Source organism: Pinus tabuliformis, chromosome 1_1, assembly GCF_031772625.1.
Source record: "Pinus tabuliformis cultivar Carrire ecotype Pingquan chromosome 1_1, CPIR1, whole genome shotgun sequence".
Lineage (NCBI taxonomy): Eukaryota > Viridiplantae > Streptophyta > Pinopsida > Pinales > Pinaceae > Pinus > Pinus tabuliformis.
In genome coordinates this window covers 761,760,983-761,780,773 of record NC_142297.1, presented here as the reverse complement: position 1 = coordinate 761,780,773, position 19,791 = coordinate 761,760,983, and the positions used below count along the sequence as shown (strand labels likewise).

The following is a 19,791-nucleotide window of genomic DNA, read 5'->3' as shown; positions in this document are numbered from 1 at the left end:
GATTAGAGTACAATCAAATTGATCACAAGAACATCTAAAAAGGAGAGAATGCTACTTTGGTGATTTTCAATAATAAATTTCAAACTCAATACAAAAGTTACTGGTAAATATTGATAGGTGTCAAAACACTTACGTCATAACCTACATTACCAAGATTTTAAAAATTCATAAAATTAAAACCAACCGAAATCCATCTTAATTTAAAGAGATTTGATCCTTGTAAACCCTTGGTAGATCAAAAATTAAGATTGATCTAGGTTGATAAAATAATTTATTACTCTCTTAATTCAATACTAACTTATTATTCTAGGTTGATAAAAGTGAGAGGCTTTAAGTTAACTTGGGTAGCTCTCAGCCAACTCGAAGTCTTGGATTCAAATACTCTGCTATCTATGAACTGGTGTGAAGTTGGACATGATAATGATGTAGTCCTACTAAAAAATTTACTAGTTAATTACTGTATAGTAAAATTTAAAATTTATCAGAATCTCATTTTTATCCCAACATTCAACCAAACTAATAACCCCATTATTCTTAATTAATCAGAGTTACCTTAATTATATTAATTTATAATTCAAAAAAGGCCGCTCAAGAATGGTGTAATACCTTAAAAATAAGAAATAGTAATAAATACATTTTTGCAAACGCGAAATGTCTGGTGCTCAAGAATGAAAGTTTCACTCTATTATATAATTGTGTAATATCTTAAGAATCAGAAATATTTTTGCAACAATGAAATTTTGGTTATCCTATAATTATAAAGGAAGAGCCGTAAAATCTGAAGAGAATGAGTGAATATGATTCATAAATGGAGTTGTCTATAATGCGATTTTTTGGAGATTCTGGTGACAGAATTCGATGGAAGAAATTGAGGTTAAATCTTGATTTGTTACAGTTAAAATGGTTTTTTAACTGCATATTTGGATTCAGCACCCTCGAAAACTCCTGGAATGCTTTGATTGTGCAAAAACTAGCTATCAAACTTGCGATTCCAATAAATTGCTTCCGGATTTTAACCGGAAAAACATCCAAAAAATCGCATTATAGACAACTGCTTCATAAATTCAATTCTAAATAGATGTTTTGAGTTCAAAATATTCTGTCCCTTGCAATTCTAACCACATAAACTTATAAAGAAGCCATCGAATCGTTATATCATCGCATCAAACGAAGTAAGTGAATCATATTCTGGACACAGTCCCTTCAAATTCTAACCACGGAAACTTATAAAGAAGCCATAGATTCGTTATATTATCACACATAAACCATCAGCTATAGCTTGTGATATCATTCGCCCCCCTGTCTCTCTCTGTTTGTAGACTTTTTATTCTCGAGTTTGCTTCGATTGAAGCTGAAATCCTTATAATCTTCCACAAAGATTAGTTCCATAAGAATGGAAATCCCAACAAGGGAACGTCTGCACGAAGGCTCAGAGTGGTGGTATGAATTGCCCAAGAATCTGAAGCAGAAAGTATTGGCATGGCTGCCTGCGGAAAGGTTATGTAGATATTGCGTTGTGTGTAAGCAATGGAATGCCCTCATTTCATCCACACAATTCATAACTGATGATTGGCTTGTCGCACCTCCCAACAAAAAACCATGGCTTCTTCTGTTCCTTGACTGGCATCCGGAGTCGCTGAATTATATGGCATACTGCTTCTTCACAAAGACGTGGAAGCGACTGTCACTCGATATCTTAAAGAATCGACATGACTTTGCCATATTTTCGGTGCAGGCATCGGCAGCAGGCCTTTTCTTGATAACTTGCATATCTTTGAATAATAGATATGTATGGAGGCATATTGTCTGCAATCCTCTTACAGGAAAGTGGATAGTACTTCCCAGGATAGAGGGTGGTGCTATTTGGGGCGTGACCATGATCGCAGAGAAGAGCCACAGACACAACGAAGAGACATATAAAGTTATAGCGATGGAATTGTCCGATAGAGAGAATAGAGTAGAAATTTATGATTCGAGTTTGAAGTCGTGGATTACAGCGGGACGCCTGCCACAGAATTTTAAGCCGGTGACCATGAGGCGGATCGTTGCTTCGAGGGATTTCCTGTATGTAAACGGTAACTATAAAAAGTCTTCAAAACCGGGCATCGTGGCTTTCAGCATCCAAAACGGGACGTCAGTGTTCACGCCGTTACCATTTCAGGATGTGGACAATAACACCGTCATCTTCACCTGTGACTCAAGAGTGCTTCTAGGTTCATGCATATCTGGTTCAGATGAAATTATTATATCGGAGTTAAAGAATTCACAATCAATAGATCAGTTTACAGAGATTGCAAGGATCCCTTTAACTATTTTGCATCCAGACGGATGGGACGGCATCTTTCATTTTGGAAATTTTATGCTTGATTTTGAAGGAATGAGAGATTTGGTTTTCATCAGAGATAGGCGTACTAATGAGGTGCTGGTTTATAATTTAAGTCAATTTAGATTGACACGGCTTTCCGGATGTCCACTGGCTCCCCTACTGAGAAACTGTAATTTAAGTCAATTTAGATTGACACGGCTTTCCGGATGTCCACTGGCTCCCCTACTGAGAAACTGGAACGGCCCTCCAGGTTGCTTTGTCTTTGAACCTAGACCAGATAAGGATGTCCAATAGATCAGCCATCTCCTTGTGAACCAGTAGGCTTTTCCTGGCAGCTATTGCTTTAAACATTTTAAACTTATAGATTTCCAGTTTTATCTATTCTTTTGATTCAATAAAATTTGTATGGACTAAAAGATATTTATCATTTTATTAAGTGTTTTACAGTTAAATTAGCTTTAAATTAGCTTTATTCTTTATAAGTATATATAATATTTTTATTTTATATTTTATGATAAATTAAAATTAATAATTACAAATTTTATTCATATAAATTAATATTGTGTTTTCAGATAAAAGTATTAGGTTAGAATAAGGGTTATTTGTCTCTTCCATTAGATATCTACATTAATCTGAATTTTTTTTGTTATTTTTCTTATGTCAAAATATTATGAATTTATTTTTAATATAATGGGTATTATATATGAGGTCAAAAAATTAAGAAGACATGTTTTTGAAAATTATATATATCATGTTATATTAAAACTTGTGGCAAAGTGATATTTTATTATAAATAGAAAGAGAAATGGTGTAGTTTATGATAAAATTAGAAATAAATTTATATATTTAGATGATTATTCAAAATTGAATGAAGTTAAGGATGTATATTATTTTCTATTGACATATAAGACATTCATACCCATATAAATCAAATGGCCTTAAAATGCTTATAAGAATCAATCTATATTAGCATTGCTAAAATTAAAAAGAATCATTGAAACTAACTAAATTATAATTCTGTTTTTTAATTATTATTATAAATTTAAAAATAAATATAAATATAAATTAAAAATATATACATTTCAAAAATTGAAACGAAATTCCTAATCATGAAGATTTAAGCTCACCATACTATAGATATTCTTAATATATAAACATGTTTTTTTACAATACCATGGGCCAATACCATAGCTTCCCAATACTAGGGCATTTTTAGACATTTTTTTAAAACAAAATTAATATTTCATCTTAAATATCTACCACCAGCTTTTCACCATTTTCTTTCATCTTAAATATCTATAACTCTCTCTTCCTTTTTAGCATCACCTAGAGCCTTAGAATGTTATATGCTTGCTTATTTCTCCTCCAACAAAATAAAGATACAAGGGGAAGTAAAAAAACACACCCTCTGATGCAGCTCAGGCCGCTCCCAGGCCGCTTCTACCAGGATCCTCCTACTCTCATGCATATAAAAGTTTATTTCATGATGTTATAATCTCATGCTTTATAACCATGCTTGTTTAACGCACAGTACTCTTCTCTGAAATTCTCAAAAGGAACATATTAAAAATGGACTTACGCACAATTTAAGAATGGCCATGCACATACAATATATCTATGTATGTATTCACTACGCACATCCACACCAAATCCTCCCCTCGGCGCTGGTTACAGGCTGGCCCTTATTCAAAACAAAGGCTCATGTGTATATATTGTATAGGCAAGGCATATATATACCTCTGCGCCCTCCATACAAATTCGTTCCTCCTGAACCGATATCCTCTTATGCGATGGTTAACACTTCCGCGGGGATTTGATGAGTGATTGTTCCACCTTCGCACGACGGTTCAGGCGATACATATATACTGTAATTTATATTAAATCGCTCTCAATCTCCGGAACTCAGCTCTGTTTTAATATGTCTCCATTCGAACTGCAGGTATTCTCAAACTGAATACACAACGGCCGCTCCTGAGGTCTTCTCGACGCCACTATAATGTTGAAACATTATTCTGCGCAAAACAGAGGATTTTGATCTGGTTGTAATGAAATGAAATTAGAACGCCGGTTCTAATACACACAGTCGAATAATAATCAGAGAAACAAAAAGGTCATTCACGCTTGCTATGAATTCTTTCATTTGCATTACAAACAATAAGATGCGCGGCGCTTATAAAATATAACCATATCATGCTTATAAAATATAACCATATCATGCCATATGCATGTAACTCAAGGCGGTATATCACCATACGAAAGGCAAGCGGATTCCATAATGAACATACATCAGTTGCGCATTAAAAAAATAAGATCCATCAGCACACATGCGATTTCAACATACTCATATTCACATAAAACAAATATTCACACAGAATTCTCTATTCACAGCCAGATATGCAAATCTGTGGCCCTTTTACAACTGCCCGAAGGCTCCCAAGGAGAATCCTTCCTCACTCCTTACACTCACTCCTCACACACACCCAATGCCTTTGAGGCTTCCTAATTTATTAAACTTAGCGTGGTCTAAAAATCCTAAAATCACTCAACTAAAGTTCTAAGACTCTACATGCAATGCATACATATGGCAAAAACATCTTTTCAACTTTATTCCGTCTTTTTCCCTGTTCTAAAATAGAAAAGCTTCCTTATGATCCACATCCATTCCTTTATGCCTAAAAGCTCTCCTTAATTCCTTTTTTTCATTTATTTATTTTGAAAATATCTAATAAAAGCCTAAATATTAAAGTGACTTGGAATTTAGGAAACTAATTCCACAATTGCATGACCCCTATGTCTATTATTTACAATAATTTCCCTTTGGGTTGAATGCTCCTGCATCATACTCCCAAGGTAGAAAAATTTCATGATCTCTTGATCATGTGTTCAGATCTATGTTTGCCTGGATCCCATATCTTGTACTGTAACTTTCCATTTGTCACTGCTTCTGTCTGTTGTTCTTCTCCAGGTCTCCACACTTTATGTTGCTTTGCTCCACTAGCTGTACTCTTGCAATCTTCTGTTGTCTTCCTCTTGCTGCTTCTGCTACTTCTCTTCTTTGCTGATGTCTTTTTCTGAGACACTTTCAGCATGATTCTTCTGATTAATTCAATTTCCTTGTCCAATAAATCTTTAAGTTGTTGATTTCTTGCTTCTATGCTGGTCTCTGTTCTGACTGCCACCCGATCATCCACCCCCTCTTGCCTTCTGGAACAGAGAACTTCTTTTCCCTTCAATTGACTGTTGAGCTGAGTTAAATGTTTCTCAGCACCGGCGACAATTCCTGCATTCACAAAACACATGTTAAAACAAAAATCACAAGGCATCAGTGCCTTACTTCCCTCTACCAGCATCTCGGTATGTTGTTCCATCCCAATCAGCACATCAGTATGCTGATTCTCTCTGCCCAAAGAATTCTCTAAAGAACTCTTAAGACTATCAACCAGTCTTCCTCCCATACCATCTGTTTCCATGATGTCTTTCTCCTTTTGTTCACTATACTGAACTCTTTCTTCTGCAATCTCTCTGTCATATTCTGGATTCTCCAACAAATATTCTAATAATGCAATTTCTCTGTAGCATTGCTGAAGCATATCATCATCACCTGCATTCATACATAAACTTCTAGTTTGAAAATCACCAAGTTTAACAGACTCAATTGTTGCTTCACTTATCCGTGCTACAGACTGATCCACTTCTTCTGCATCCATACGAGCTTCCTCTTGTACTGTAACATTCGCACAAGGTTGCACATCCTCCTCAGTAAAACCTGTAATCACATCGCAATTGTCAGCTACAAAAATACATGGTTTTACATTATCCATCTGATCTGGATTTGCCCAATAACTCAAGAAATCATCAATGATCTTCTCCTCTGTCTTCATTTCCTCCTGTGATCTTGTTATCTCAGCATCGATCTGAACAGTCTTCAGATTCAACTCTTCTTGAACAAACTTCAAAATTTGCTCATCTTCCTATATTGTACCTGCAAACATACACAATTCATTAGTTTTAAAACCACAAGACTTTTCAGTCTTGACTGCTTCCTTCAACATTTTTCTTTTAATATATCTGCATGTGGGAATTTCAAAGTCCAACTCTGTCGCAAGAACTCTAAGTCCCTTTTTCAACAAGGCAATCACAATTTGCCTCAACCTCCTCTACAAGTGTCGCCAAATCACTCTCTTTCCCTTCAGTGGAAAGATCCATTTTCCTTTCCGATTTCCCCGCTCTTGTAGCCATTTTTCTAGTACCTGCAATTGTACCTTTATCTCTGCAATCTCTCTTTTTCGAACCTCTGCAGTCATTTCATCTCTGTGGCATTTCTCTGAACCTCTTCTTCCTCTAGAAAAACTATCTCTGCCTCTGGCAGACTGCTTCCTCGTAAGTTTTCTATTCACCATGAGTTGTACTAGCCTCTGCAATAGCAACCTCTCTTGCTGCAACTTACCTCACCAAGCTCTCCTCACTCAGTCTTTTGGTAAGTACTAATTCACTGCCTCTGGAACCTCTTGAGCACTCCTCTGCTCTCTCTAGGCTATCTCTTCAACTCACCTTCTTCTTCTTCTTCACTGCAATTGTCCTCCCTATCCAGCCTTCAGCTGAATTCTAGGTTCACTGCCACCGTCTCTGCAACCATAAACTTCATATATAAATTTCAAATCAGAAAAATAATCTCACCTCTTAAGATCTTGCATGATCTTGTCTTCTTTCCTCTTCCGCAATCCTGTTCACTTGTGTAGTTTGCATATCAGATTAAAAATCATTCATCCCACTTCAATTCTCAAAAAAAAACAAACATCTTCAGTTGAGCATTCTAGCTTTGATACCACCTGATGCAGCCCAGGCCGCTCCCAGGCCGCTTCTACCAGGATCCTCCTACTCTCATGCATATAAAAGTTTATTTCATGATGTTATAATCTCATGCTTTATAACCATGCTTGTTTAACGCACAGTACTCTTCTTTGAAATTCTCAAAAGGAACATATAAAAAATGGACTTACGCACAATTTAAGAATGGCCATGCGCATACAATATATCTATGTATGTATTCACTATGCACATCCACACCAAATCCTCCCCTCGACGCTGGTTACAGGCTGGCCCTTATTCAAAACAAAGGCTCATGTGTATATATTGTATAGGCAAGGCATATATATACCTCTGCGCCCTCCATACAAATTCGTTCCTCCTGAACCGATATCCTCTTATGCGATGGTTAACACTTCCGCGGATTGAGAGCGATTTAATATAAATTACAGTATGTATGTATTCCGCGGAAGTGTTAACCATCGCATAAGAGGATATCTGTTCAGGAGGAACGAATTTGTATGGAGGGCGTAGAGGTATATATATGCCTTGCCTATACAATATATACACATGAGCCTTTGTTTTGAATAAGGGCCAGCATGTAACCAGCGCCGAGGGGAGGATTTGGTGTGGATGTGCGTAGTGAATACATACATAGATATCTTGTATGCGCATGGCCATTCTTAAATTGTGCGTAAGTCCATTTTTAATATGTTCCTTTTGAGAATTTCAGAGAAGAGTATTGTGCGTTAAACAAGCATGGTTATAAAGCATGAGATTATAACATCATGAAATAAACTTTTATATGCATGAGAGTAGGAGGATCCTGGTAGAAGCGGCCTGGGCTGCATCACCCTCAAAACACACCCTCAATAAAACACCCCTTTTTCATTAGATATCATCATTAAACAATACAATCCATCACTAAAAACACACTACCTTTTCATTAGATATCATCATTAACGAGAAAAGACAATCCAACAATTAAGACTAGCTTCTAGAACAGGTCTCCCCTCCTTTTGTTCCTTATTTGAAAGATTGTCTGCCTTGTTGGAAACACCCCACGCTACAAACTAGACACCAAACAAGAAAATAGGGCAATTAAACCCAAACTGAGAAAAAAGGCAATTGACCCTTTTGTGGGAAACACCCCACGCGAAGAACTAGATACCAAACCGGGAACTAGGAGAATTGACCCCTGTTAACTCACCATTATAGTAGGCTAATGAACCATTCCTTAAAAAGACATCATTTATATTGATTTATTTTATTATAATACGATGTGGTATCAAGGAAGAGAGCGTGGGAGACAAGGTAAGAGTTGCGCAAAGCTTAGGGTTGTGCTCTCTGAAATTTGTTCACAGCACTGGTTTAGCGTTCTAGGCTTTTAAATCTTTAAGAATTTTTTTTATAATATTTGGCCTTTTTTAGAAATATAAATTTTAATTAATCAAATGTCAAGATAAAGATGAGTATGAGATTTTATAATAAAATTAAACGTAAAATTATTTTAATATAAAAATATAAATATGATTTTTTAATAATAAAATTAGAAATAATAGCATTTTAATAAAAATAAAAATATATATAATCTTAAAATTTAGTAATCATAAAATTATAATTTTGCATTACATAATTCTACCCAATAACATCTGGAAAATGAAAGTACAAATCCTATAAGAAAAACGGAACCCCTGGGCTTTATAAAAGAGGTGAATGAATTTAAATGAGTGAATTAATTTTTTAATATTTTTTTTAATGTTTTCTTAAGTAGATTATGTTTTTGTTTTTTTAATTTTAATATTAAATAATTATAAATTATTATCTTTTAAATCAAATTATAAATTATAATTAAATTTTCATAAATTTTTAGCTTTCATTATGGAGGTTTATTAATAATTTACTTTTGGTTGATAATTTATTTTTTATTTGCCCACATTTGCAATGGATTAATTGTTTTATTAAAAGGTTGTTTTCGTACTATATCTAACATCGGTTTGCTCTAACATTGGCCTTTTCCAATGGCTCACGTGCTTCATAGTTAACAGTGATTTGGTAATTGGAGGTATTTTGTTTATTTTGTATGTTTATCTTCACTAATAATGTTATTATAGATTCATTCATTACAAAAAGAGATGAAAAAAATTATTGCAAGCAAATTTTTATTATTGTTAATTTGTCATTTTATGAAAATATCATAATTTTGATTTCAATTAAAAAAGTATTGGTTGAACCTAATTATGTGTTTGATAGCTAGAGTTTCTCTAGTAGTATGACACATTGATTGTGTACTATGTTCAGTGACTAGATTGACGTAATAATACCTCTACATCCCTCCAACATGAGTATATCTTGACTATTCCCTAGTGAGGTATAAAATATTCAAGCCCTCCTTTTACTCAATGATCCAAAATGAATTGTTATATAATTTTCCATCTGTCTTGGTACTTTCTTAGTGGAAAAATTTGAGTGGGATTGTAAGGCTCATTTTATGGGCAAGGTATAGTTTAGTGTTTCTAGATTCATAACCTTATTCAACCAATTTTGGCATCAAATGACTCTTTTTGGAGTCAAGATGTTGAAAGCGTGATTATTATCCTTCGACATTTTCTACACCTTGAAATATTTCCAACTTGGTGAAAGCAATCTCAATGGGAGTGTATATGTAGAATTTATGCCTCTAGCAAGTCCACATATATTTTTTGATCACTAGGACTTGAGTAATTGACACATTCTAGTCCCCATTACTCATACATGTGGGCCTATTCATGTGTATTAAGATTTCAAGAAGATTCTATAAATTAGAAAAAGCTAATACATATTGGGGGTTGAAGCATGTAAAAAATCTAACCCCAACCCTAAGGAACCATCATGCTATGCTAAATATTGGGATTCTAGGAAGAAAAAAGATTCCTTTATCTTAGCATCAATGTTCTTCCATATTTGAGAAAAACATTTGGGAGTGGGATATGAGGCATACGTAGAGGAGGTAGAAAATTTTTATAGTAGCTATTCAGGTAAGAATGTCCATGCCAACTCCATGACAAGTGTCTTGTTTTTTGTATTTTCATGTTAATTGAGAAAAATAGAGAAGAGAATATGCTTCACCTTTGCATTTCTTTTATTTTTTCTTTCCTAGGTCAAATATTTTTTTATTTTATTTGTGTGTTCATTTGCATGTTCTTTTGTAACACCCTCCTCCCACATCTACCTATGTAACTGACCAACTAGGGTAAACATGTGAGGAGAGGCTACTATTATCTTATTCAACCTCGTATTTCACCTTAAGGAAGTGGAACTAAGAAAACACAACCAAACTAACCATCCACACATCCTACAACACCTCCAGGGGTTACCCCACCTTTCCAAGTGACCAACCCTTGACGAAAATCAACAATTCAAGGAATCAGAGCCCCGGTCATTTCCTTGCCAACCCATCCAAGCAAATGAGGGTCCCGGTTTCTCCCATGAGCCAACCAGAGTGCAATTGTAGCCTTTTTCTACTAGTGTTATGTTAGAAACTACGAGGTTTAAGTTTAAATTCTAGGACTAGGACCCAGTCACTACCTAAAGCTTCATGGAATTTATAGAAATGAAAAATAGCATAGAGACAATGATGCCGATACAAATTCTTGAACAAAGACTTGACTGGACCCCTGCTAGACATGAAAGTCATTTCGTCACATATGTCACAAATATGCATTCTACAGGTTGAAGCAACAGATCTAGGCATAGGGTTCTTATACTTATTTGAGAATCACTAAGAAGCATTGATGCATTATAACATTAACTGCGTTATCATCTATTAGGACATGGATTCATTGCTCAATCACTTACAAATTGAAACATCATGAGAACATCACATTTTCACTTCCATGAAACATATTTATAACCAACATATATACAACATAAATAATGAAGATACAACAATCATATGTGCCACATATGAACCAATCATTTTTCTCATAAAATACAAAGGAAAGAAAATCTTATTAATGGATGAAAAATCCAACCCAGTATGGGACTACCATGTTCCACTTGACCGTAGATTGGCTGAGTGAAGTCTTTCTTTAGCCAATCCTCCTTGTGCCACATTCCAAGCATAAATGTGGGACTCAAAACAAAAGAACCAACCCGGGCTTCCTGACGTTACACTACCTCACCCACATCAATAGAATTATGATTTTCTGCAATCCTCACCAAATCACTTGGCCATATAAAAGTGTTGATTCCATTGGATTTCTCCACCTACACCATGAGGAATGTTCCTGTCTCCTAGTCTCTAGGCTTTACCGCAATCCATAATCTGATCTAGGGATCACTAGGCCATAATACAGACACCATCCTCGAGGCTTTACCATACATCCTGCCATTCACTGGTTGAGGATTCATAGGCCCACCGAGGCACACAATACCTAAATTTACCACAACCCACAATACATTTTAAGGGTCATTAGGCTAGTTTTTTAATCGCAATCCACATTCCAGTTTGGGGATAACTAGGCCAATTATTCTTTCATTCAGAAGTCCACCTCAGTTAGCTTTGAATCCATCCAATAATCTAGCTCAACCAAAACATGAGAACTCCATCTCACCATGGCTATCTGAAAATGGAAAGCCTAGGCTGAAAAACACTGTCACACCTAGCAAAACCCATGCCCGTGATAGCAAGAGAACCAAGAACACACATGCATAACCATGGATGAAAAATTTAATAAGAAAATCATACATAAAAATCGATACATGCAATTAAACTCATTGTAGTTTCTTGATCCTACTCTTTTTTGCTTGATATTTTCTTCTTCTTTGCCTTATTTTCCTTTCCCATTCCAATGTTGAGGTGCTCTAAGAAAAATTTATGTGTACAAGACTGTGAGAGAGAGAAAATAGAGAGAGAACTCAAAAATTGAACGTACCAAAAGCCATGAACTCATCCTCAGAATTCTTTTTATTAATGTAGTCACTATTTTCTTCATTTTCCATTATTTTCCTTAATTTTCCTAATCACATGCAACATGTCACCATTCGCCTTCCTTTTCTCCTAATTTCCGTTATTTTCATAAATAAATTGCCAAAAATGCCCTTTTTCCTTTTCAAATCCTTTTCCATTACCTTTGCCAATTTTCTTAGCCATCATAGCCAAAATGAACACCAACACTAGGATGTTTTTTGCAACATTCATCTTGGAATAAATGTCCCATAATCGTGGTTATTAGTTTTCCTTTATTAACTTTTATTACATGGAATTTTCATGAGGGTTGTTACAAAGCCTTCCCCTTGGGGGAATACCCTCAACGTGCTGAGAAGCAAACCACCATGACAACATAAAAACATGACAACCACAATGTTAGGACACCCATGTCACTTATTGGAGCTTTATAACGTAGCTCATGGCAGTATTTACATCCATATACATATGTACATATACCAAAACATGATGTCAAACATATTCTGAAAACATATATCAATGACATTCTCTCAATCAGCAAATAAAGAGGGATACTTAGCTTGCATCTGATCTGCTATCTCCCATGTAGATTCATCAGGCCAAAATTTCTTCCAATGCACTTTAATCTTCTCAATTACTTGGTTCCAGAGCATGAACTCCTTTCTCTGCAACATACATTGACGTTTCGACTAGAATTCTCCATCTAGCTCCACCTGCAATACAAACCAATCAATCACATGATCAACTTATTTAACATACTTCTTAGGCAATGACACATGGAAAACATCATGTACTTTCATTTTCGGATGCAATGCAAGTTAATAGGCTACTAGCCCTATCCTTTCAAGAATCTTGAAAGGTCCTTGAAACCAAGGTGCCATCTTACTGCATGATCCAATCTGCAAGGAGCTATTTTTTGGCTTGATTCACAAGTACACCTATTTCCAAACCTAAAACTCCTTAAACAAGTTATTATGATTTTCATAGCCTTTTTTCTTGTCTTGCACCGCCTTTAGATTCTTCTTGTTTACCTGCATTACCTCTTCCATTTATGGTAACATGTCTGGTCCAATCAATACCCTGTCCACTAGGTCACTCGAATTGATGGGAGTATTACAACTTCACCCATATAATAACTCAAACAGACTCATCCTCATTGATTCCTGACAACTATTATTGTAAGAGAACTCAACCAACAAAAGTTACTCCTCTTATATCTTCAGTTGATGCATCACATACATCCTCAACATGTCCTCCAATATCCTACTAACCCTCTTTGTATGTCCATCTGTCTACAAATGATAAGTTGTACTAAAGTCCAACTTTGTACCTACCCTTACAAACAACTCCTTCTGAAAATTGGAATTGAAATTTACATCCTTATCTGGCACAATCTTCTTTGGAACACCATGCAATATGACCACATTTGTGATGAACACTTGTGCCACATCACTAGTTGAATACGTATTCTTCACTGGAATGAATTGTGATACCTTATTCAACCTTTCCACTAAAACAATGATGAGATCATGCTGTCTAGATGCCCTCACAAAACTTGTAATGAAATCCTTGGAAATGACCTCCCATTTCCATTCTAGAATCAAAATCAACTATAGTAGCCCACCTGGATGCCTACACTCTGCCTTTACCTAATGTCATTTGAAACATATAGCCACAAACTCTGCCACATCCTTCTTTAGATTCAGCCAATAATAAAACTTCTTTATTGATGTCAATCTCTTTTGGTAATGTGGGTAACCTGACTATGGTTTCGCATGAAACTCCCTCAAGATAATGTTCTTGATCTCACTTATTTTTGGCACATATATCCTGTTAATTTCAGTCTTTGCATCCTTCCTCTAGTGATCAAACATGCTCTTACAAATTGATTTTGAGGTGTCAAGGTCAAATTTTATCATTTCAGTGAATCTTCAAGTAAAATTTGGTCACTAGGCATTAGGTCTAGGGTTTGCTTTCACTCCTTTCAAAGTTGTTCAAATGTTGGTCTATGTCACTATTCCGATGAGTGTGCCATCATTCAGAGGATTTTCATCTTCATGTCAGGTTCCATTGGGTCATTATACACCTTGCTCATGCTTCAGTTGCACCTAGGCAAGGTTCATTTCCCTCTTCTAGGGTTTTGAAGCTAATTTCTCTTGGATGGTCAAATCACTAGCAAAACTTGTATCCTGATGTTCATACACCTTCCCCTATCCTTAATGTACCTTATTAAACACTTCCCATCACTGATATCCCTCAAATTCCGCATTTTTGCACAAACCCTAGTTTCTTGCTACAACTTGGCAATTTTCTAGGTTGGGCCTGTGTTTAGCCCTTTTGGACCCCTTCCCATCACTCAATTTCTGAGATTCCACTTTCCCCTACTTTATAACATCCCTCCCTACTTCTCAAAATTTCCTCAAGAATTTAGAAGCCCCCTATCCCCTTCATTTCGCTTCATTTCGACAAATCCCCTGTTCCACACATCGGGGTAAGTTTCACTCAAAATATTTTTCTAAGCAATAAAAGATGAATCTTGGAAAAATTAGAGAGGTTTTTGTCCAAAATTTTCCAAGGAAGAAAAACCTCCTTCACTTTTTACACAGGTGTCATGGTTTTATAGAAATGTCAAAAATACAATTGCCTCGGGAGAATTGATGCACCTTTAAAGTGACCTTGGGAAGATCAATTTTTCTCCTAGCTTGGTTGGTCAAATTACTTTCTGGATGAGTTAAATGATAACTAGACACAAAGAGCTTTCCAATTAGCTAGCATGAGCTCAATTTGGAGTTCAGAAAGGCATTCAAAAGTTGACTGCAACAGCACTCTGCCTTGAGGCAGCCTCATTTGGCACATTTTGACCAGTCTTGGGAGATTTGATTTTTGACAGGGAAAATGAACTCCAAATTGAAAAATTCTAGTTGAGTTGAAAATTAGACTCAAATACCTTTCCAACGTGCTATCCTACACCCAATTTGAACACCTAAAAGGCCTCCAAAAGGCTCTTGCAAAAAGGTGCAGCGCACTGGGAAGGCGTGGCGCATTGGGCTAAAAACCCTGAAATTCTTTCAAATATTCCTAAAAATTGCAAATTATTCATTCCACAAGTATAGATTCAAGCATGGAGGAGCTGAACTGAAGCAGAAAGGGGGATATTCATCAAGCATGTCGTAATAAGTGCTATGGCTATGATAATATCAAAGATGTCAAGCTGAGGCCAACAAGCATATGTAGAAGCCGGAAATGTTGTGGAGCAGTTGGTTCATTTAGCATGGTTGCTGCTTTTATTGGGGAGAAGAATGTTGTGAATGACTATGAAAATTCCCTTGTGATTTCTTACAAGGCTATTGCTCATCAATGGTTGGCAACTAGTTTGGGCGTTGGGTCCTTACATTTTATTTTGTTCTCCACCTTTGCATTGACTCTTTGGTATGGATAATGGTTAATCATTCATGAAGGATATTCTGGAGCCGAGTGTGATTAATGTCATCATTGCAGTTCTGAATGGAGGCATCACCATGGTTAAATGCCTTTGGAGCTGGACAAGTTGTAGCTTACAAAATGTTTGAGACAATTTATAGAAAGCTAGAGATTGATGTATATGATACAAATGGATTGGTACTTGAGGATATTCAGGGTGATATTGAGCTTAAAGATGTACACTTAGGTTACCCAGCGCAGCTTGATGTTCAAATATTTTCAGGGTTCTCACTGGAAATAGCCAGAGGTACCATTGTAGCTATAGAGGTACCACTACAACTATAGTTGGAGAGAGTGGAAGTGGAAAGTCCACAATTATAAGTCTTATAGATAGATTCTATGATCCACAAGCTGGTGAAGTGCTTATAGATAGTGTCAATATCAATAAATTTAATGGATAAGGCAAAATATTGGACTTTTAAGCTAGGAACCTGCCCTCTCTGCAACCACTATTAAGGAGAATATTGCATATGGTAAAGATGGGGCAACACAGAGGAAATGCAGGCTGCTGGAGAGCTTGCTAATGCGGCAAAATTTATTAGTAACATGCCTCAGTCATGGTTGCTCTTTTCGAGGATTTGATACCCAATTCGGAGAGCATGGTACCCAATTATCTGGAGATCGAAAGCAAAAGATTGTGATTGTGATTGCGTGGCCTATCATTACATGGCACGAAATCATGTCTGCAAGGCCCGATTCAGGAATTTAAAGGCAAAATTGAGAAAGGCAATAAAGAAGCAAAAGAGGCAAAGGGAGCTCGATCATCTTCAGATATTGGCCAAAGCCTCTTTAGCCCAACATAACACTTAATGAAGAAGCTCCAACCCAAATTTCAAGAAATTTGGGGCATTTTTTGTATTTTTGCAAATTTTTGTACAAAAAATAGGGTTTTTCTCCCTGTGCGCCACGCCATGTGGCGCGCGCTTTTGCTAGAGGGCACCAAATTTAAACAAAAGTTATATTTTTGGATTTGGCATCAAAAATCATGACCTTTGGTGCATGGCCAAGAATTTTTGGCAAGTTTTGAGTCCCCAGGAGGTCAAAAACACTCAAAAAATGACCTCTCTGCCCCTATTTTGACACATAGGAAGCAATCTTGGGAGATTGAAGTTTTGGAGGGGAAAATGTGCACAAAATTCAGAAATTCCACTTGGGTTGGAAGTAGACAAGAAGAGCTTTCAAACAAGCACACTTGGGCTCAATTTTGACTTCAAGAAGTGCCTCAAACTCAGTCTCAAAGTGGCATGATGCACAGAGAAATTGGCGCGGCGCACAAAGGTTTTTTGCCAAATTTTTCACCTTCCAGCTCAGAAATTCGGCCAGTTTGACTAGTTTTGTGTTGTGATGTTATTTTTGATCTATCCTGATGTAATTGGATAAACATGATGTAATTTTGGAACTTATTTACTTGTTCTAGAGGATTCATTCACTAAAAAGTGAAAATTTAATGAATGAATCAATTTCCTACCTTATAGAGGCAAGTTGTTTTGATTGCCTAGATTTTAGTGCTTTGTTTAGAATTGGTTGAAACAGCTCCTAGAATGATTAGCTCGACCCATAGAGGCAAGGGAATGGGTTGGGCTAGCTATATCATGTAATTTCTAAGTCATTTTCAGGGTTGGACACTTGGGATTGCTTTAGCATATCATTGTACATTCTATCTCTGCATTTTTGGCTAAGGAAAGACCAGGGTTTTGCAGCACTGTTTGGAATCCATGTGGCTTTATGTTTTGATGGTGTGCTTCTCTAAGTAATTGTAAGTTCATTAGTGTTATGTGTATCATTTTCCTCTCTTTTCTTCTGAATTTGAACAAATGAGTGGTTAAGGTGGAATCCATTAACTGTTATGCTCTTCCTTTGAATTTGTTTAAATTTCCATGTTTTCATCTGTTTAAGGAGAATTCTTGAGACTCTCTTGCTCTCCTTAGCTCCTCACCAGTCCGATATATTCATTCAATCAATTTAAAGCATCAAAACGATTTCCTTCCTTGCCCCAATCAGAACTCTGAAGAAACTGTGTGTCATCCTCGAGCCCAATTTGCCTTTCCCTGTTTCCAACACAAAACCCTCAAAAACTCAAATCAAAACCTTTGCACTTAATACCTAGCCTAAAATTAGTCGCTAAATCAGTCATCTCTAGCCCCATTGATTATATTTCGCTGAGATTGACCTGGAGAGAGCCCTCTCTTGTCCTTGTTGGGCTAGCTACGAGGCTGAGCGTGGTTTGATGTGAACCTAGAACCTTGTCTTTTTAGCCTGAGGCAAATCTAGGCTCTAACATATCCTATCCCTAAATCTTATCGAGCCATTTAATAAGAGATGATAGTCTGCATCCTGTGCACCTGTACCTGTACTCTACTATAACCTGTGCATAATCTCTCTATACCTATCATCGTGTTGACCTACCTATAAAATCTGATCTTGTAAGTATATCCCATAAGAACTCATAGTTGCAATGTGGTTTCCCTATATCCACCTACTAAGAGCATCTACAAACCTCCTCTTTACCCTTTATGTACTTGATCTCAGATTCAAACTCACTAATCGTGGCCAATGATCTAACTTTCCTAGCATTCAAATTTGACTTGTCAAACAAGTATCTCAACCCACTGTGATCACTCATCAATACAAAACTCCTGCCAAGAAGATAATGCCTCCACATATTCAACACATGAATGATCATTGCCAACTCAAGATCATTTTTCAGATAGTTCTACTCGTCCTCATTTAATTTTTGCAAATCATAACATACTACCTATCCCTCCTGCATGAGGACTCCACCAATTTATCTCTTGCAAGCATTTGTACACACTGCAAAATCCTTGTTTGGGTTTGCAATCTTTAACACTGGAGCTTTTGTCAACAATTTCTCTAACTTATCAACACTTGTTGCACATTCCTTTGTCTATTCAAATTGTTTACCTTTCCTTTGTAATGATCTAATATGATATGAAATCAGGGAGGAGTTCGTGATGAACCTCCTATAATAGCCTGCTAGCCCCATGAATTATCTTAGTTCATCCACATTTCTAGGAGTTTCCCATTCTATGATAAATCTTATCTTATTTGGATCTACTGCTATGCCTTCCTTGGACACCATATGCCCCAAGTAATGTACCTCTGTCTAAAAGAATCTGCATTTACTAAGTTTAGCATAGAACTGATTCTCTCTCAATAGTCTCAACATTGTTGCTAACTGCTCATCATGTTCTTCCTCATTCTTAGAATATATCAAAATTTCATTAATGAATACAATAACGAACTTGTCGAGATAAGGGCACAACACACTATTCATCAAGCACATAAAGGTACATGGAGCATTAATCAAACCAAATGAAACTACAACAAACTCATAATGCCCATACCTAGTCCAGAAAATTATCTTGTAAACGTCATCTTCCTTTATGCATACCTGGTGATATCGAGATCTCAAATCAATATTTTAGAACATTGTTTCTCCCTTTAACTGATCAAATAAGTCACCAATATTGGGCAACAAATACTTTTTCTTGATGGTCACCTTGTTCAACTGCTTGTAATCAACGCATAACCTGAGAGTACCATCTTTCTTCTTCACAAACAAGAGTGGTGCACCCCAAGATGATATACTTGGCCTAATGTATACCTTGTGAGGCATTTCCTTCAATTGCAACTCTAGATCTACCAACTTTGGAGTGCTCATTTGATATGATGCTTTTAATGTTGGTGTTGCCCCTTGTACCAAATGAATGTAGCAGTCCCATTCTCAGTGAGGCAGCAACTCAGAGATCTCCACTGGAAATATATATTGAAACTATTGTAAGATTGGGTACCTTCTCATTATATCTGCATCCTCATCCTCCTTACCTTTATCAATATAAATGTGTACTAAAAGTAACACACAACCCTTTTCTGGAATTGCATTTTTCTTGCAAAGCTATCACCATCCTAACTGATGTTTCTTCCTTTTTACCCTGCAAGATTCTCTACTCCCCATTGTCATCCAAGCAGTCAAGGGCTTTTCCATATCAGTTCACTTTGGTTCTATGAAGATATAGTCAATCCATACCCAAAATCATACTATGTAGCTCCAATAGTAATGCTTTCAAATGTGTTGAAGTAAGCATATCATTCAACTCAAATGCACAAGCTCTTACCCATTGATGAACTCTCTTATTAGTACCTATATCCAACTGCACTAACCAAGATTTTGCATTCACTTATTTATTAAAACCACAGTTATCCACTAAGT

The 19,791-nt window shown here is 36.3% G+C and overlaps 1 protein-coding gene across 1 annotated transcript; it reads left to right on the top strand.

The window, feature by feature from the left end:
* The first annotated feature begins 1,393 nt into the window (after positions 1 to 1,393).
* On the top strand, positions 1,394 to 2,620 carry LOC149216249 (F-box only protein 6-like). The gene has a single exon (XM_089389876.1). The coding sequence runs from the start codon at positions 1,394 to 1,396 to the stop codon at positions 2,618 to 2,620; it is 1,227 nt and encodes a 408-aa protein (XP_089246002.1).
* The last annotated feature ends 17,171 nt before the right edge of the window (positions 2,621 to 19,791 follow it).